The 21,018-nt window shown below is 44.9% G+C and overlaps 1 protein-coding gene across 1 annotated transcript in view; it reads right to left on the reverse strand.

Moving 5' to 3' along the window:
* Positions 1–11: 11 nt before the first annotated feature.
* Slc16a2 (solute carrier family 16 member 2) overlaps positions 12–21,018 on the reverse strand; it is a 118,110-nt gene continuing 97,103 nt past the window's right edge. Inside the window, exons 2-6 of the mRNA XM_021187930.2 lie at positions 13,975–14,119; positions 9,845–10,295; positions 8,340–8,483; positions 3,419–3,647; positions 12–1,704 (exon numbers count right to left, since the gene is read on the reverse strand). Of these exons, the coding sequence (XP_021043589.1) occupies positions 1,484–1,704; positions 3,419–3,647; positions 8,340–8,483; positions 9,845–10,295; positions 13,975–14,119 (1,190 nt within the window). The 3' untranslated portion in view covers positions 12–1,483. The remainder of the gene's footprint in view (positions 1,705–3,418; positions 3,648–8,339; positions 8,484–9,844; positions 10,296–13,974; positions 14,120–21,018) is intronic.

The following is a 21,018-nucleotide window of genomic DNA, read 5'->3' on the forward strand; positions in this document are numbered from 1 at the left end:
GAGAGAGAGAGAGAGAGAGAGAGAGAGAGAGAGAGAGAGAGAGAGAGAGAGAAAGACAGGGAGGAGAGAGGCTGAGTCCCTAATGAGGTGAGCTGTACAACTGGACGAGGCTGGCAGTGCCCTTTGCCTGTGGCCAGGGGCACTTGGAATGTGCTTCAGTAAGACTGTTGCCCAGAGCCTGGATGTAGGAAAATATCTGGCACCAACTTCAAAGGGATGATGGTGGTCCAGAGCCTACTTTTTTCTGGCACCTATAATGCCCACTCAGCAGAGTGGTCCAGGATGTCCAGAATGGGGGACAGACTGGGTGGGTGGTAAAGGCTAGGGTGGCTTCCCCTTCTGAAAAGAAATTATCCAACCCCTACGTGCAGTTGCTGCCTATGTCATTTGAGGATCCAAGTACAGAATGAGTTTTTTTCCCCTAAAGCAGCTCATTTCTTGGCCTGGCCCAGGTGGAAATATTGACCTGTTAGAAAAAATGAGAGTCAGAGGAGTTGGTCCTTCCCCAAATTGTTAACCGTAGCACCTCCCCCAATGCCAGTGCACTGACATCTTTCCTCCTGTGTTTGATGAGATGAGGAGAGTTTCTTCACATTTGACAGGTGGGAAGGCCTCTTGGTTAATCTGTCAAAATCAGTGATTGGTACATGGAACTCTGTAGTGTTGAAGATCCCACCCCTATGCGATAGCCTGCTCTTCCAGTCTATATCAGTTTGAGCCCAGAAGTGAGATGTAGCTCAACCTGAGATGAGCAGTATTAATGCTAATATTAGGGATGGTTTGGGTCAAAATGAAGTGGATTGGCCCAAGCTCTGGGTCCTTCCTTTCTCCAAGCACCTATGTGTCATGATACTAATAAAAAGGAATAGAGGGGAAGAAAATGGAGAGGAGGCAGTAGAGAGAAAATAATAGGAAAGGAAAAGGGAAGCAGATGGCTAACCAACCATATGATGGGGTGCCGCAGAGCCCTCAGGAGCTCCGATGCAAAACAAGGCTCCTGGTCTCCTTTGGCTTTCCTTCTCACAACTCCCAAATGGCTCCCAAGGATGGATGGCAACAAATTCCTCAGCAAACAGAGGCTTAGGTCTCTGTCTCACTGGGTTCTGGGGACACAGTAGCACCTTTGGCAATTGATTGTAGTGGGTGACTAACAAGCTGGGGCTAGAGATCCCATCCCTGTCCTCCCCTCAAAGAGTTAGAAAGTATATATGGGGGAGGATCCAAAGGCCAGGGGGTGATCCCACGCTTTCCCAGATCCTGGGAGAAGAGCCTGGCAAGTTTCAAGGCATTCATGGGGAGAATTTGGTTAATGAGTTTGGAACACCGAGAGCATTGGCTCAGAGGAGATGGTCAGGTGGCTGAAATGCTGTGTGCACAGGTTTGGGAACAAGTGTGCTGGTGGCAAAAAATGTAAATGCTGAGCAGGGTAGGATGAGGGGAGGGGTGGGGGTGGGGGGGAGCACACAATTGCAAGACAGAGGCATTAAATGGGCTCTTCAGGAGTTGGGGAGCCTGGCAGCAGTTCTCCATTGGGGTCCGGATCATGGGACAGCATCTTATCCTTGCTGGAATCTCTCTGCTCTTGTTTGAACATCCTTTGATGCATCAGAGGGACGAAGAAAAGGATCACAGCTCCAATGATTGGGGGGACACCCGCAAAGTAGAAGGCCACATGGTAGTCACCAAAGCAGTTTCGAAGGAGGCCTGAGAGGGTCAAGAGACATGAGATAAGTTTAGTTTTTCCCTGCAACCCAGAAATACTGTCTCTCCTCTTTTGAGGGGGCGCATTCTCGTGTCTTTCAGTAGCATTGGCCCATGCTTCCCTGATTCAGGGACTCTCAACTTCAAGGCTCTAGGCCCCTGAAGTGAATATTCATTATCAAAGACGCCAAAGAAGCTTCTCTTTAAAGTTTCCATGTTTGTCTTTCATTAAGCTACCTGCCACCTTTCAGTCACTCCTAGGGCTGGTGTCACAAAGGAACTGAGTTGAAAAGACTCCAAAGAATGGTTCACAGTACAAGTTCTCAGCCCAGCTTCCTCCACCCTTGTTTTGTTCTTGTGGAGCAATTCAGCAGAACTGCTGTTTTAGCTTACATTTTATTGCTCTATTATTGTGTGTGTGATGCGTGTGGGCACATGTATGACACACTGGCCATGTGGAAGTTGGAGGACCACGCTGTGGAGTTGGTTCTCTCTTTCCACGTTTTACGCGTGTTGCAGGGATAAAACTTAGATCCTGAGGCTTGCGAGGCAAGCACTTTACAGGCCAGACCATCTTGCTGGCCCTCCTGTTGGCCTTTTCTCTGAGGTTCCCTTTCTCTGGAGTTCCAGTTGCCCTAGGAGGAAGCTGAATGTGTGTAACTTCTTCTAGTTCATGAGTGCACAAGTCCTTTGTGTTCTTCCAGCTGCCAATACCATGTATGTACTTGATGCGAGAAGCTTACCTAAGAAGCTAATAGGAGAGGACACATTGTGAAGACGAGTCCAGAAATACCACCTAAGAAAGGCAAGACCCTTGCCCGACCGTCTACTCAGGAAAGAAGCAAAACGAACAGAATTGTGGTTCTCTGGTACTCTGGCTGAGGAGAGGTTTCTCTCCTGGTAGTCAGTCTTCCTACTGCACAAGAGCCTTGACTGAAAGATTCACCACCCTTGCATAGTGCCTTCACAATGTTTTGTACATCATTGGTGGCTGAGGGGTGTTTATTGAATTAGCTCATTTGACAAGCCTAGAAGAAGTAAACAAATGAGCTGGCGTGTGCAGGAAATCCCTGAAAAGAAGACGAAGTTCTTTCTCTCTTCACCTCCTTTCTGGTTTCTGGTGTTCCTTGAGTATTCATTATGTCCTTCTGGGAGGGTGGACAGAGAAATTTGGAGATTGAGCTGTCTGTCACGCTAGCATTTTGGCCATCCTAAAATATTTCCTCAACTAAATCTCTACTATGGGTTCCATTCCAAAGCAGGAAGTAGAGGGAGTCTATAAGTTTTAGTCAAACCAGGGGCATCTTTCTTCTTTTACCTAACTTGAAATTAACCACTTGACTGGAGAGAGTTAAGAGAAAGTTAGACTAAAGTCAGTGTGACGTGTTAAGCACAAATGCTTGAGTGGCTATACCAGGAAGATGAAGAATTTGATGCCAGCTTAGTCTACCTAGTGAGTTCCAAGTCAACCTATGCTGCACAGTGATTGAGAAAGCTAACCATACTTTTCTACTCTCTGGAAGGGGCCGCGCTGTCTACAGTGAAATCCTAGGGAAACATCTGCAGTCCTGGACAACTCCTGCCCATGTACTATGTTTAATCTCTTTTATCAGGAGTTTCATGCAGTCCAACGAGGATATTTATACAGAAAAATCAGAGGGAAAAACTTCTCAAGCAGAGGTACTCCAAAGAGCTAAGGCCCGTGAAAGACTCATACCTGCAATGGGGGGCCCAGCAATCATTGGCAGGGCCATCATGCCCAGGAGGTAGCCAATGGCCTGTGAGGCCTGCATGGGTCCCACCAGCTCAAATGCAATGGGAGCCATGATGGTAATGAAGAAGCCATCACATAGGCCCAGGAAGAGGCAGACAACGATAAGGCCCCCGAAGTCTCGGCATAGGGGGATCATCATAGACATCAAACCCAGGAGCAGGAACGAGAGGACCTAGAGAAACAAGAACCTCAGATTACATTTCTTTTCTAAGATCTTAATTTCTACCATCTGCAAAATGGGACTGAGTGGGGGTGCCAGCTGAGAACAGTTAGAGTATATTTTCTATGTACTCAAGCCCTGTGTAAGTCCTTCACTGAGGGATTTTTGTCTGTAAGAGGGGCCAGCCCTATTTAGCTGAATCTAGCAGGATTTTAAAAAAGTTGTGAGAGGGGTAAGGCGTGGCCTTGCCCATAGGCAAAGAAGTTGGTCTTTACAATGGATCATAAGAGGGAGGGAGATGAATTAGTATTTTTGCTTTCTGATCTTGAGACAGGGTCTGGGATCAAGCTATATTGGTGTTTTCAGATCAAGTAAGTCATGGGAAGAGGAAGGGAGGATGTGAGGAAGGCTTGTATGATGATTAGATTGGACTTTTGATGCAAGGTACAGCTTATTAAAATAAAACAGTCAATGTCCATCTTCGTTTAGGTAGACTTTAGGAAATACCTGAGCCTAAGAGAGACTATTGGGAGGTTCACTCAGATTTTCTTATGCTTTAGGATATAGGCCATATTATCTGTCTCAGGCATGGCAGGCATTGGGCTCTAGGAAGCTCTGGGCATGGCTACACACTCAGAGAAGGCAACAGAGAGGCTGTGCAAGGGAGCTATTAAACTAATAGAGCCCCGAAGTAGCCCAGGAGTGGAGCAGCCCAGAGGCACTGGCTAGTACTGTGAAGTCTTTGGGCTAAGCAAAATTACTCCAAAGAACCTGTCTTTCTAGAGACTAGGTTTTTTTTTTTTTTTCCTTCTGGAAACTCCCCCCTTCCGCCCCACTCTGGTTTTTAATTGAGGTCATTTGCAATCAGTGTCTGGGAGCTAGACTGAAGCCTTGGACTGTGGGCATAGAGAGGAGCCCCCATTCCCAACTCACTGCAGCTGGGCCAGCCAGGTCATCTCAGGGCCAGAATTAAGACCTGATCTGTTTACTAAGGAGTTAGGATGCCGGAGGGTTTTCCAGTGGCCCACGGTTGACCAATAGGCAGGAAAACATAGCCAGGAACACACAGAATAAAAACCCACAAATCAAATCTGTTTGATGCCCTATAGATTTTCTGTGCCGTTGCTGACAGTGATTTTGTTAGGGCATTAGCTGCTTTTTGGACAGTTTAGAATGTCTTTGTTGGGAAACTCTGAATTTGTTCCAGACCATTTTCAGGTAGTTACATAGAAGCTAATAATAACTAATAAGAACTGAGCCACACCTGCTTCTCCTTTAGGAGGTTCACATGCAGCTATGAGCTAAAATCAGACCCACCTACCAATCAAGCCGAGTATGGCAGTTAAGAGTCAATACCGTTCTATACCACAAAGGACCCCACGAACAGATCTTAATCAGCGAAATTGTTAACTGATGTGTCTAGATCTCGCTTATCCTTCAGTAGGCCTTGTCAAGGCTTGGAAATTTATACTCCCTCCTTGAACTGGAACTCAGGCTTCAAAAATGACCCCGAATGAGGTCATTTAGGCTATTTCCATTTCTTTTCTAACAGGCTATTCAGGAGCTAGATGCCTGGCACGTTGTTTGGCTTCACAAACTGTAGAGAAGCACAGCTCTCCTGGGTGGCTCTTGAGCATCTGAAGCTACGGGCTGTCCTTCTCTCACCCATGCCGGTGCTCTTGCATTTGCCTCTGAGAGCAAGGGGCAGCAGGTTCCTCTGATGGATAATCTTGAAAAACTGAGAAAACTTGAGCATTGTCTTGTGCTTTGGTCCAAAAAATAATTTAAAAAGTGTGTGTGTGTGTGTGTGTGTGTGTGTGTGCGTGCATGTGCACATGTGGGCACGTATGTGGAGGCCAGAGGACAACTCCAGGTGTCAGCCTCAGGAAGGCTGTCTACTTTTCAGGAGAGGTCTCTCACTGGCCTGAAGCTCACCAGTTAGACTAGGTTGGCTGGGTATGGAGCTGCAGATACTCTCCTATCCCTCTACACCTAGTGAGCACCACTATCGCGTGTGCGAGTGTGAGTGTGAGTGTGAGTGTGAGTGCGAGTGTGAGTGTGTGTGTGAGTGTGAGTGTGTGTGCGAGTGTGAGTGTGAGTGCGAGTGTGAGTGCGAGTGTGTGTGCGAGTGTGAGTGTGTGTGCGAGTGTGAGTGTGAGTGTGTGTGCGAGTGTGAGTGTGTGTGCGAGTGTGAGTGTGAGTGTGAGTGTGTGTGTGTCAGAGGGTTGGTTCTCTCTTCCTGCCTTCATGTTGGTTCTGAGGATTGAACTCAGGTTGTCAGGCCTGTGTGGCACACACCTTCACCACTGTCCCCTTTTTCGTTATTGCCAAGCTTTTAAAAACATGGGTTCTCACGATCAAACTCAGGTCCTTATACTTACGAGAAGAGAAGAGCAGTTTATTGAGTAAACCACACCCACCCCAGCCCCAAACCCTCAAAATTCATAAAATGAGGGAGTCAGGCTCTAAGGGGATGAAGATGTCTCAGCTGAGTTCTCATGTTATTTTATATTATTCAAAGCGGTGAACCTGGATCACGTAAGAGGAAGAAGAATGAGGGGAGTCAGCAGAAGTCCTGGGTTCTACATAGCTCAGCCTCTAACTAGCTCTACCTCCTTGTCCCTTGGAACTCTAGCTGCATAATAGAAAGCAAAAGCAGACAGCTGTTGCCCCTGTGCTGGGCCCTGTGGTGTGGCGAGAAGCATGTGAGCTACCACACTAGGCCGCTGCCTCGCTGCAAGAGAGAGCTCTGGCGCGGTGCCAGCTTCTTCTCATTTTTCTGAACTCGCTGGCATTGTGAAGCTGCTAATCCTGGTAGGGAAGACCCATGGTGGTGGTGGGGGGACACATGAAAGAGGCTTGGGGGGGGCACACCTGATACACCTGTGCAAAAGCCACTCAGATAAAGCACTTGCTGATATTTGCACAGGATCTAAACATTTCATAATTTGTTCATCCCACAAACTCATGGATCGACCTCAGGCAGGCCACTTATCTCTGAGACTTGGACCTGACATCCATCATTTAGGTAGTTTTCTGTTAGCTTGGCAAAAGCTAGGGTTATCTAAGAGGGAACCTCAATTGAGAAAATGCCCCTATCAGATTGACTTTTAGGTAAGCTTATGGGGACATTTTATTGATTGATGATTGATATAGAAAGGCCCAGCTCACTGCGTGTGATGTGTTCCCTGGGCAGATAGTCTTAGGTTCTATAAGAAAGCAGGCAAGCAAGTCAGTAAGCAGCACCCTTCCACGGGCTCTGTTTCAGCTTTGGCGGCCAAGTTCCTGTCCTGGCTTCCTTCCATGATGGACTATACGCTGTAAGCTGAAGTAAACTTTTCCCTCCCCAAGTTGCTCTTGGTCACGGTGTTCATTTCATCAGTAGAAAGCAAACTAGGACAGCAGGTATGAGAAACATGCTGCACGTGAGCTCAGCTCTGGCACGTCTGTGGAAGAAGCCTGTCTCTCAGTTTCTCCTTCAGTGTGATGCTAGGTTCGCCTGGATGGACTACAAGAGAACCCATAACTCCGGGGAAGCTCTCCACCAGCTCTTGCAACTAATTGAAGTAAATTCTACATGAGAATTAATCATATCTTTATCCACGACACATGATGGTATTAAGGAACTCACTTAGCACTGCCAAAGACCATGGAATCCCTACTACAAATAGTCAGGGCTTCTTAGAAGTACTTTTAAGGCATTCCCAGGAAAGAAGTGAGTCCCAACTCAGCTACTTTCCGGTGGATAACTTGTGATTGCTTGCGTTCTGTGGCTGCCTTTGCTCTTCCACAAGGCTTTGCAATCTGGCATCTCTTGGCAAGTCCAGTTGCAGGAGCAGAACCACGAGCCAGGCCAGGGAAGCACTACTGCTGCTAGGCAGGTCAAAATTGCCTGTATTCAAACCAGACCCAACCTACGTCACACAGAAAAGGATCACTAGAGTATCACTAGGGTGGTCACTGCCCACGGTGGGAGGAAACATGCATCACTGTCAAAAGGACTAAACTGGGCCACCTCTCTACGTGTTTAGGTACTCACTTTTCTGATGAGATTTTAATAGCAGGGATTATTTTCACTGTGCAAATAAGGGCCATGAGAATTAGAAAGAATGATATTTGGTCTTTTTCTGACATGAATTTAGTGTTCATTGGTCAGAGGCATTCCAGGTTCCTTTGTTTGTCTTAGAAAGTGTCTTTCTATGTAGCCCTGGCTGTCCTCGAACTTGCTATGTAGACCAGAGTGACCTTGAACTCACAGAGGTCTGTCTGTCTCTGCCTGGGATGGCACTTCAGAAAATGTGAGAGGTGACGGACCTGGCGTAGAAGAGAGAGACACTGGGCTATAGAGTGCTTCATATTTCAAGATAGGAATTAAACAAATTATAGCAATTAAACAAATCCTTACTTGGGGGACATATCTGGCTCGTGGCCTGAGTTTCCTGTTTTCATTTGCTGGGTTATTGCTAATACAAAACTACCTGCTATATTTCTGCAAGGGTCCATACACACAGCTCTCACGGAATCCTTACTCTATGCTAGGGCAGGAAGGAAAACAAGGATGATTGTCTTTAAAAGCAGGGGAAGCTGAGACTCAGAGGATTGGATTATCTACCATGTGCAAAGCTCGAACCCAGAGAACTGCACTACCTCACCATCCATCCTACCCCAGAGCCCAGGAATGGCTGTGGACCAGTGGACACTCACCTGCAAGTATATCTTCTTAAGTCCAGGGATGGAGTCACTGATATGGCCCGAGACGAGACGTCCGAGGCCTGACGTAGCCCCAATGCACACCAAGAGCACCCAGGTCTCCTTGATCTCCTTGAACTTATCTTCCACATATTTCATCTGAAAAGCATAATGCCAGGGCCCCCAGAACAGGAGGAGAAAGAGGAGCTGACTGATTAAATGTTGGAACATCTGTGATTTTCTGCTACTCACTTCCCTGGACGAGGACAAGAGCCTCTGATTGGAGTAGCACCCCATGTCCCCCAGCTCCAGGACCCCCTGGCTGCTTCTAGTAATCATGAAGATTCTCTGGAATGTGCTTTTAAGAAACAGTTGTAGGGCTAGGGACTTCCAAGTTCTCAGAGCCCCAACAGGATGAGCTACTAAGGAAATCTAGATGTTCTTCTATGACATCCTCCTGCAATGATTTAAAATCAGCAGGCTGAAATATCAGGTCACTAGAAAGTAAGGGTCTACCAAATTCCAGGCAACTCTTTCAAAGTGTGCTTTAAGCAACCATGAGGTCTATAGGCTGGGGATATAGCTCAATGATAAACCACATGCTTAGTAGACACAAGGCCCTATGTCCCATCTTTTGCATGCACATACATACAAAACCTCAACATCTGTATAGAATAATGGTTGCCGTACAACCAACAGTTCTGTGGCCAATGGGCTCTAAAGTTGCAAAATTTATCCCTATAGTAAGGAGATTACTACACATGAATCTAGAGAGTTCCTATCCATGCTATTTTCTCATCAGAATCATTTTACCACAGAGACCAGCACGCCTCAGTACGGTCTTTACAAATCATGCTTTGGGTCATCCGAACCACTCTTCTTGTAATTCTTATTCTCTGAAACCCATCTATCCAATTAAACCTCTTGTTTTCAGTACTAGGGAGTAACCCTAAGGTATTGTGGATGCTAGGCAAGCATTCTACCACTGATTTACTTCTGTAGGCCCCCATCTCCTTTTAATTTGAGACACACTTTTGATAAGTTTCCCAGACTGGATTGAATTCATACTGTATGTGGTTCAGACAGGCCTTAAATTTGCGATCCCTTTTGTCAGCCTCCTAAGTAGCTGGGATTTCAGGTTTGCACTCCCAAGCCTGATTTCTATCTAAACTTTTATCATGGGAGAAGCCATGGATAATGGGCCTTGTCCTAAGGAACTACCTTCATTTCCCACTGAAATTCTCTTTGAACCCATACTCTTTACTTCTCTGCCAATCGACAATCACTGTTTTGTTTTTTAAGTCTTTGTTCCCTTTTGTTTATTTGTTTTGAGAAAGAATCTTGCTGGCTGGCATCAAACTCACAGCAACTCTCCAACCTCAGTCGCCCAATGCTGAGACTAAAGGCCTGAGCTACCACTCTTGGCTCTGCTTGTTTCTTTTTCCAAAGCTCTACCCTTTCAATGTCCTCTACCCCCACCCTTTGGACTCCAGGTAGGTTGAGGTCAGCTTCTTCCTCACCAGGTGTACGTAGGGGACGAAGTAACCAAGGGCAGCAGCAGCGATCCCAAAGGCCCAGATACGGTAAGTGCGCTGGCGGAATACACGCATGTTGAAGTACTTTCTGAACTGAACCAGAAAGCGCTGTCGCAGGGTGTGGGCACCTCTCTTGCTTGGGGTGTCCTGGGAGCTGGGCAGGAGGGGCCGGTAGGTGAGTGAGAGCAGCGTAAGGACAAACATGAAGGTACTCAGCACCTGGAAGGTTTGGGCCAGCTTGATTTTATCCCCCAGCATTTTGATGAGGAAGGGAAAAGACATGGAGAAGATGCTACTTCCAGCAGACACCACACCATTGGCTAGACCTAGGCGACGTTGAAAGTAGTGGCCCAGGATGACGAGTGATGGTTGAAAGGCGAATGAGCAGCCACAACCAAACAGAATCCCATAGGTGAAGTAGCGCAGGCTTAGGGAGCTGTGGGAGAAATACCAAGAGCTATCTTCAGCAGCCTGAAAGCAATTTACCTGCCCCCTTTGTTCTTGGAAACCTCCATTCCTCCACCTTTACCCAAAGCCACACTCACCGACAACCTGCAGAGCAGATAGGGAACCTCTGAACCCCACTTGGCAGATGGGGATGCAGAGGCAGTTTGCCTAAAGTAACTCCAGATCAAAAATGCTTGACTCTTTGTTGTTTTTGTTGTTTGTTTGTTGTTTTTTTTGTTTTGTTTTGTTTTTGTTTTTGTTTTTTCCTAGACACGGTTTCTCTGTGTAGCTCTGGCTGTCTTGGAACTTGCTCTGTAGAACAGGCTGGCCTTGAACTTAAAGGTTCACTTGCCTCTGCCTCCCGAGTGCTGGGATTAAAGATGTGTACCACCACTGCCCAGCCTGGTGGGGTGGTTTTGTTTTTGTTTTCTTGAGACAGTTTTTCTATGTAGCCCCGGCAGTCCTGGTGCTCACTCTGTGGACCAGGCTGGCCTTGAACTCAGAGATCCGCTTGCCTCTGCCTCCCAAGTGCTGGGATTAAAGGTGTGCGCCACCACTGCCCAGTCAGCCTTCAGTTCCTTACGACCAGTCAACTGAGTAAGACTGTGAGATCAGACTCTAGCAAGTGGGAAAAAGGCATAATTACCATCCCAGTTAGACTAAAAACAAGGGCATGCTCTGTTAATATGTGCCAGTTCTTGCTAGGGTGCCCTTTTGATCAAGAGTAAAGTTGCTTGAACAGACACTTAAAGTTTGGGGGCTGGTAAGATGGCTCAGCGGTTAAGAGTACTGACTACTCTTCCAAAGGTCCTAAGTTGAAATCCCCACAACCAAAAAAAACAAGCTTGGCTTTAGGACACTTGTGGTGGCACATACCTATAATCCCAGCACGCAGGAGGCTAAGACAAGAGGGCAGCCTGGACTACACAGCAAGACTCTGTCTCATTAAAAAAAAAAAAGCAAAAAAAGCTAGGATTTCAATCCAGATCAGTGTGATTATAACATCCCATGAGAGAGGATTAGGGGGAAAAAAAGTGAATGAACGAAAGAAAGAAAACCAGAATTAAGCTTTGCAGTGGTTAGGCAAGAGGCTGCAAGAAGTCAGTCTATGCCATAGGAAAATTAGTTTTACCTTGCTTCTTACCTAGACACTAGGAGTAGACATGGGGACCAAAGTTTCATCCGAGGTACAAACAAAGGTCTGCAAGGAGCCAAGACTCTGGGGTCTTGGAAGGCTGAGCTGTTCTTTGGTGTGTCATTATTTTCAGGGCCCTTAATATTTCAGAGACTGGCTAATGATCTCAGGAGAACTTCCTTTTTCTTCATTCTTGCCCAAGGTCGAACGAGCCCATGCCTTTTTGCTCAAGCCCCAGGTGATCTATACAGGGACCATGAGTTAAAGAGTCCCTTTAGTTTCCAGTCTCTGTAGCTGCATACAATTGGATTAGTTCCCTTAGAGTAAGTAGCCTGCTTGACTGACAGGAAGTCAAGCCTCAGGTTATTGGGCCTAGCCAAGAAAGACAGACTGTTGCTTAAAACTCTTAGGCTCTGCTCTGCCACAAGCCTCTGTAACAGAAGGCAAAGTGTTAGAAGGGGAAAGGCCATGGGCAGGTCAGTTTGGCTAGCCATCTGCCCTCACACAATGCTGGCACAACTTAGGGAATACGTCCATATATTTTGCAATAGTTCTTATCTGGCCATGAAATTAGCCAATGGTCTTCTTGTTCTTTAGACACAGACACAGCTTTTATACTAAAAACCTGGACTTAGGCTACCCTGCCAGTAGTCCCGTTTGTTGCCTTCTGTCTACCCATATTCACTGGACGGAAGTAGGGTTTAGATTCCGACAGGTTGTCTTGGGCTTAGGAGGCCTTGATAGTTCTTGCTCAAGGCTCATCAGTGCTGCCTGTGATCTGCCTTGTTTCAATCATCTAAAAGGACTCAGAGCCCCGATGCGAGACAATAGGAATAGCAATGACTTGGAGTTCTAGCCACAAGCAGAATCATGTTCTTCCCTCTGGACATGAAGCCATCCAGGGTTTCTTGGCTCTGAAAGTGTTCTTACGAAAGTGCAAACAGAATAGGGGGCCATGGCCTCCTCCAGTGGGCTGAGATAAGAATGCCAGGAGAAAACACCACATCGAAGTGCATTTCCCTCCTGTGCCACAGCCCACATGGGCTCCAAAGGAAATGAGATCCTTATGTTGCTAATTTGTTTACACTTTGCTGTGCTCTGCCTGAAGAAACAAGGCTCTGCTATGTAGCACTGAGACTAGAGGTCTAGCTCATTCCCCCAAGAGTCTGGTACCAGCTTCCTGGGGGATGGGGCGGGGGCAAATGAGGACCAGAAAGGTCCTCTGAAAGTTTGGAGCTGCTGCTGTCTTGAGAGAGCTGAGAAGGTTCGAGGCAGGATATGGTTTCCCCTCTCCCTTTTCTCAGTTGGATGGGTTGGAACCAAGACACCACTGCAAGCCAAATCTAAGCTCTGCTGGAGGGTAGTCTGGGCAGCCGGAAATGCTTAAGTCATTAAGACAGTTGGCTCACCCCCATGGGGCCAGCTGAGATAGAACATGAGTCTCATTCTCCACTGTGTGTGGAAACTTAAGCCCAGAGAGCCATGGCCTTCTCTGGGGAGTCATACCCAGAAAGCAAGCCTCTTTCAAGTTAGCTCAGCCTCCATTCCAGACATGGCACTGTGGCCATGTTGGTATCTCCAGTCATCAATCTCCTATATCAGTCCAGGAAGACCGGAAGAGGAGGGACCACAACTTGCTACATGTCTAGCAGGAAGTCCACAGACTTGCTTAGGAATCTCACATTTCTCTCACTGGAGGATGGGGTCTTTATTCTCCCCTCCCCCATGTACATGCTTGTTCAGGGTTGACAGGAAAGGAGGCAGAAATTCGTGTGTAGCCTTCTCATCCAGCACTGCCAATTCTCTGAGTGGGACCAATGAGTCTAGGATTGAAGTTTTAGCTGGGTTCCTGGGGTTTAGGCATGCACTTCAGTGGAGAATGTGGCTAAATATCCTTTCCACACCGAACACATGAGGGTCCCTCTATATCTGGCTCACCTGTCTTTCCAGAGGCAGAGCCACCCAGAAAAAGAGCCAGACATGTTAACCGGCCATGTACTCTGATTAGCTGGTTTCCAACTGAGGATTCATTTGGAAATGCTCCATCTTCACATTAGCTCACGTAAGTAGTTTACTCCAGGGAGGAAAGGCAAGGTTCTGTGAGATGTGTGCCACATTAGAGGGGAGCTTGGAGAGATCTGAAGGAACCATGTGGTCTCTTAAAGATATAGAAAGTGAGGCCCAGATAGGCAAAAGATGCTCTTCAACTATTCTGAAGCAATTCAATAGTCAAAGCAGGACTGAAGCTGAGATCTGTGAGCTACCAGGCTTAGACTCCTCACAATATTTTGGAACTTAGGGTACTTTTTTTTGGGGGGGGGGGTGAAGGTAGATTATTCACTGCATATATATCCTGCAGACTCCACATAAAGTGAGTTGCATTGGATTCTTCATCTTAGGAGGAAGGTCTTTGAGGTTCCTACATGGCCAGGACCACAGAGGATGCCGCAGTGAGAACAGTGCTCACAGCTAAAGCCCCAAGAAAGAAGCCAATTCTCAGCTTTGGAAAAGTAGCCAGCAACCGAGGCCTTACCTGGTGAAGGAGCTGGTGTGGAGGCCAATGAAAGCAACAGCAGCCCCGGTGGTGGCTGTGATTCGGCAGCCCAAACGGTCAGTGAATATACTCACGATGGGAGAACAGAAGAAGATCATGCCCATAGCGAGGGCTCCAACCCATGCTGCAGAGAAAAGAAGCACAGAGACAGCGGAGGTTACTGTTCTGTCTAGTGATGCCTCCGTTCTTTCCCTGCCTTTCCATGGTGGCACTAATAATCAGAGTGGTATGCAAACAGAGGTGAAATCGGAAACAGGCTTCAAATGTGGATGCCTGACTTGGACTAGTCAGTTCTGTTATAGAAGGCAGGGATACTAGGCCAGATATGTAGCTTCAGGAATTGAGATGCTTAGATTTAAGGGTGAGGAGGGTAAAGGGCAAGCTTTAGGATTTGGAACAGAAATCTAAATGCTAAAAATCTTAATATGAAGATTAAGGAGCAAGAAAAGATCATACCCCAAAAAAAAAAAATGCCTTCTGGAATTGTACTAGAATATAGAGTATATTCAGGGGTCATTTGAAGATCTCCAGAGATGCTATGTAAGCTGGCCATGGAGCGCACATGCTGAAGTCCATCACCAAAGCTCACGTTTGGCAAATCTCTGACCTCCAAACTCGAACGAGTTTATCTTGTTTTTGAGGATGCGTATCTGTACCCTTTTACTCACTTTCTTCCAGCCCATTTCCCCTTGCTCAGCCCTTAGAAGGAGAGCCCAAGTTTTTTGTTTGTTTAAAAGCTGTTATCGGGTTTCATCTTGAGCCTCTCTCTTCTAGGTTAAATAATCTTAGTTCCTTTAAACTTTTCTTTTCAGCTTCAATTTACTTTTGTAACTCTGTAATTATTTTCAGAGTCCTTCTCTGAACTCGTTCCAGGACTTCATCATCATCATCATCAAAAAGCATTCAGCGTGTGTCACCTGAGCAAGGGCGCTGGGCCAGTTTCTTTCTCCTTCCAAGTGAACAGCCCCAAGTGAGCCAGAGGGAAGGGCCACTCCATTGCCTGTGCCTGTCTGTGCCTCGTGCTCTCATGGTCACCTTCACTTTGCTAGGCTGCTGTTCTGAGCTCTAGCTGTCTGGCTTCAAAATCCTGGCCCAAGACAGCAGGGAATCTGGACTTACATGTCAGTTTCACCTATTATGATACGTGGGACCTTGAGAAATCACACAATGCTTCCCTAATCAAATTTCCCACTTATGGAGTGGCGATTAAAATTCTTGTTGTGCTTTTTCCCAAAGTGTTTCCTTGGAAATATTGGGGACTGAACACAAGGATTCATAGTGCCAGGTAAGTTCTGTACCACTCAGCCACAAAGCGCTTTCAAATAAAATAACCATCACATGTAATCCTATGTAGAAGAGAGCTTTGGAAATGTTAAGAGCTATACTGTATAGAACAAATCAATGCAGCATGGACCATAGACTTAAATGCAAAAGTATAAAACTTCTGGAAGACACTATAGGAGAAAAGAATTTGTGTAAGCAAAGATCTCATAGAATGTTCATATAAAGTATAGTCTATAAGTGAAACATTGGTGGACTAGACTTTATAAAAACTTAAAATTTATCCTTAGAAAACCAACCAACCAAAGTCTGATGTAGCCCAAGCTGTCCTGAGACTAACCACCACTCCCAACCAGTGTATACAATTAGGCCTTTAATGTCCTTAGTCTCGGGGGAGGGGCTAGAGGACATGGATGGGGCGGCTGAAGGGAGGGGTTTTCATCTACACAGCCAGTAAGAAGCCGTCATTCCTGATGGCTGCAGGCCTTCCAGTGTGTCTGCTTTAAGGTCTCCTATGTTCCTATCTAATCGCTCAACCACTGCTATATAAGCAAGCCTAATACATTTATTTGTTTCCTGGGGTGAACTTTGGTGGAATCTTAATTCAGTTTGTCAGTAGGACCTTAAGAAAAGGGACAGACTTCTCTTCCAGGGAAGGAATCTTAGCAACATGAGATTATAGATTTTCATTACCACATTCAGCTTAAAATGTCTGTGCTTTTGCCGGGCGTGGTGGCACATGCCTTTAATCCCATCACTTGGGAGGCAGAGGCAGGTGAATTTCTGAGTTCCAGACCAGCCTGGTCTACAGAGTGAGTTCCAGGGCAGCCAGGGCTATGCAGAGAAACCTTATCTCAAAAAACCAAAAATAAATAAATAAATAAACAAATATCTTCTGTGCTTTTATAAAAAAAAAAGTTATGATGGCCAGAGAGATGGCTCAGCCAGGAAAAACATTTGCTTCATAAGCCTGATGACTTGCATTCCCAGAGCTCATGTAAAAACTGGACACTGTGTCACTTGTCTGTAATTCTAGTATTCTACAGTGAGATGGGAGGAGAAGCATCATGGTCACAAACAACAAGAGAGAGCATGCATCAGACAAGGTGGAGAGTGATGGCTGACACCCCGAGCTGTCTGTCCTTTGACCTCCACATGCATGTACCTGCACACACAAACATGTGCACACACACACCACATATATCCAAAATAAATATTAAAAGTTATGAAAATGAAAAGGCACGTAATAGATTGGAAAATATTTGCAACATATATATCTGGCAAAATATAAATCCATCACACAAGTTTGAGTGAATTATCACAATTCAACAGGAAGAATGCAAAGAATTCAATTTAAAACAGAGACAAGGTGGGCAGTGGTGGCACACGCCTTTAGTCCCAGCACTTGGGAGACAGAGGCAGGCGGATTTCTGAGTTCGAGGCCAGCCTGGTCTACGAAGTGAGTTCCAGGACAGCCAGGGCTATACAGAGAAACCCTGTCTCGAAACAAACAAAACAAACCAAACAAAAACAAAAACAAAAAAACCAAACAACCCAGAGACAAAAAGTCTTGAATACACATCATACACATACACACAAAACTAATACCAATTAAGCCCATGAAAAGTTGATAAATATCTTTAATCATCTGAGAAATGCATATTAAAACTACAGCAAGAGTCAGGAATGAGCTGGTAAATAGCCTGTCATCCTAGAACTTGGAAAGTTGAGATAGGAAGAATAAGACTTCAAAGCCTGGGTCACACGGTAAGACATTCTCTCAGAACAGCACAGCCAACCAACCAAAGGCACAGGAACCCTCACAATGAGACAGCCCTTCCACATCCACTAAGAAGGCTACCTATGAAATGGTAATACTATTGGAATGATATAAAAGATCTGGAAATCTCATACACGGCTAGTGGAAATGAAAAAATTGTATACTCACTTTGGAAAATAGCTTGACAACTTCTCATGAAGCCAGTCATGCACTGAAATCCTACTCTTAATATTTATGTCTATACAAAACACTGTACCTAGGGATGAAGGCGTAACTCAGAGACAGTCATTACCTACCATGTACCAGGTCCTGGGTTTGATGACTAGTACTACCAGAGGGAGAACAAACCCCCAAACAATCCAATGACTCTAGTTATCAATAATTATAGCATGTTTGTTTTATAATTGCTAAAACCTGACAACAATTCACATATACTGGTAAAAGAATAAACAAATGCATATATGTTAATACTGCAAAATACAGCATACCCACATATAGTAATAAACTAGTGATACACAAAGCAACTTGGACAATTCTCAAAGGCATTATGGTAAATAAAAGAAGATAAACTCAAATGACCCAACTCAGGAAATTCTAGAAAAGGCAAAATTATGGGGACAGAAAAACACAGAGAAGATGAATGTGAGATTCATTAGAGAGGGACAGTAGTGAACATTTTGGGGTGACTGTGGTAGTTCTTTTTTGAGGGTATATGGCTGTTGGGAGTAACTGTTTTCTGAGCAAACCACCATCTTGGGGTATTCAGTTGCATCCCCTTGGAAAAGATCATCCCAGGTGTGCTTGTCGATTGATTACACCCCAGCACAAAGGCACAGAGAGGGACATGTATTGAGAATTTTGGAAGTTTGGTTTGTTTAAAAATATAGAAATATTATAAGAATGTACTTTTGTTTTCATCCCAGGTGTAGAGACATGGAGCTGCTTTAGAATGTCCACAGGAGCTGACTATGATTTGCCTCGTGCTCTAGCAGAGATAAAGTTTTGCCAGTTGTAGATAGTTTCTGCAGTTGTGTGATATTTGGAATTCTGGGAACTTTTCAGAGGATATGTAAATGCTAGGGCTCCAAGCGGTGGGGTGAGTGGCTTTTGATCATTCAGGAGGGTTGGTTGTAGTTTGGTTGATAGTCATGCTTAAAGAAGAACGGAAAGAAGAAAGAAATTAGATTCAGGGATCTCTCTCTCTCTCTCTCTCTCTCTCTCTCTCTCTCTCTCTCTCTCTCTCTCTCTCTTCTTTCCTCTCTCCCTTCCTCACTCCTTCCATCATCCTTTTTTCTCTTCTATCTAGTGATAGGGGGAGAAGTGGGGGAGTGATACAAGGTGGTAAACAGAAGAACCCACAGTATAGCAAAGACCAGTTACAGGGACATGAGAGTCTCACTGGAGTATCCTGCTTCTTACTACCTGTTGTACACAATGCTACCTTAATTGTCCATGGCCTAGGGAAACAAAAATGAATGGGTGCAGCCACATAGCTCCATCTATGTGACTGTGTAAAAGTCCCCATTCCTGTTGGGTAAGGCTTTTCCTGTAGTGGGAAGAGCACCCACGCCCCTGTAAGTAATTCTTCATCTATGCTCTATAAGGAAGTCCAATAAGCTCATTGATTCCCCAGAATGAACTTTGGTAGGATCATGTCTTGGTTTGTTGTTAGTAGCCAAGGAGAAGGGGTAGACATTATTTGTGTCTCACCCTGGGAAGGAATTTTAGCAGCAGTGGTTCAGTGGTAGTGTGTGTTAGCATGTATGAGGTCCTAGATTCAATTCCTGCCACTAAAAGTGGCAGGGCAGGAAAGAAGGGTGTGCCACTCTGAGATCTTACTTGAGGTACACACACCACACACATATACAGTGTTCTATCCTCATTTAGAAATACTTCAGTTGCATTGTGAAGAAAAAAACTATTGATTCAGTAAGTTGTCTTTCAGACACTGTACAACTGAGCTCTTCTGAATATCTACAGTACAGTGAAAACTGATAACTTGGTTCATAAAATATCTTTTGTATTGTCCAAGGAAGTTTATACTGTTTGACATAGCTTTTAAAATTAATCTAATTTTCAAAAACTTAAAAAATTGAAACAACAATTGATTTACAGAAAACAGTCAAGGCAATTCAGAGAGTGTCCCATGAATCATTTACCTAATTTTCCTTTATGTAACTGTAGTGCAATATTAAAATGAGGAAACCAATAGCGGTGTGATACATGCTAATAGTCCTGTGTCCTTTTATTATGCAAAGATCCCTATCACAGTTAAGATGCACAACTATTTCAACATCACAAAGACTCTCCTTTTTACCATCTATTTATAGTCATGCCAGATGTTCTTGCTACCATCCCTGATTCCTAACAACACCCACTAACTTCTATTGTGTCTTCATAACAGTTTTATTTTAAGAAAGTTAGATAAGCGGAGCATGGTGACACATACTTGTCATCCTAGCACTTGAGATTCAGAGGCAGGAGGATCAGGAGTTCAAGGCCTGCCTAGGTTACATACTGAGTTCAACTTCTGCCTCGTATCCATGAGACCCTGTCTCAAAAAAACCAAAATACAGCGGGCGTTGGTGGTGCATGCCTTTAATCCCAGCACTTGGGAGGCAGAGGCAGGCGGATTTCTGAGTTTGAGACCAGCCTGGTCTACAGAGTGAGTTCCAGGACAGCCAGGGATACACAGAGAAACCCTGTCTCAAAAAAAAAAAAAAACCCAAAATACTAAAATGAAAGTTATATAAATACTGTACATGGTCTTTTGAATTATTTTTAATAATAATTATTATTTCCTTTGATGTGCACATCAAAGGAAATAATCACCAGAGTGAAGACACAACCACAGAATGGGATAAAAATCTTTGTCATGTATATTTCAGAATTATATAGCTCTATATATGCTCAGACTAATATATCAGACAGAGAATTACTATATAAAACATGTAAAGAACTACAAAAGTTAAATATCAACCCCAATTATCCAATCTATAAATGGACCAATGAACTAAATAATTTTCAAAAGAAGAAATATAAGCAATGAATAAATACTTGAAAGTTAGAAATGGTGACACAAGCCTGTAATTTCCATCCTTGTGAGGTGGAAGCAGGAGGATCAGGAGTTCAAACTCATTCTTAGCTACATAGTGAGTCAGAGGGGAAACAGAGACGTACATAAGAACCTGTCACCAACAATAGCAACAAAAACAAACTTGCAACGTGTTCATCGTTATCCATCAAGGGAGTGCAAATTCAAATAGCTTTGAGATTCATCTCATCCTAACCAGAATGGCTATTCTGATTATCTATTCTGAAACCAAACAAATGCCAGAGAGGATATGGGGAAAGGGACATGTACACACTGCTGGTGGGAGTATAAACTGGTGCAGAGAGTGTGGACGTTTGTATGAATGTTTTTTCAAACCCTAAAAGTCACTCTGCCATATATCATCTCGTATACCATTCCTGGGCATACGTCTGAGTGAGTCTAATCCGACATACCACAGAGAAACTTGCACACCCATCGTCACAATCTCTAGGAAATGGAACCAGCATAGATGTCCACCAACAGAATGGATAAAAAAATGCGATACATTTACACATTAGAATTTTATTCAATTAAAGAAAAAAAAAGAATGGAACTGAAAATATGTATGCTATGTGAAATAAGTCAGATACAGAAAAACAAAAACAAATACCATCATGACCTGTGTGGGTGGGACTCGACCTGACTAGGGGCAGTGAGGGAGTGACTAGCAGATAGACAAACAGATATGCATATAGAAAAGCTGGGGTTGGGTGGGCTATGTGCATTCTGATGGAGCTGCACCAGCTACCACAGCAATCCAGAACCTACTGGTCTAGTTGGTGGCGTGAACCCGGGAGAGCAGAGGGGGACCTAAAAATGAGGTGGGCGAAAGCTTCATGCAATAGCTAACTTTATTCAGAGCACCAGG

The sequence above is a fragment of the Mus pahari genome, chromosome X (genome assembly GCF_900095145.1).
Source record: "Mus pahari chromosome X, PAHARI_EIJ_v1.1, whole genome shotgun sequence".
NCBI lineage: Eukaryota > Metazoa > Chordata > Mammalia > Rodentia > Muridae > Mus > Mus pahari.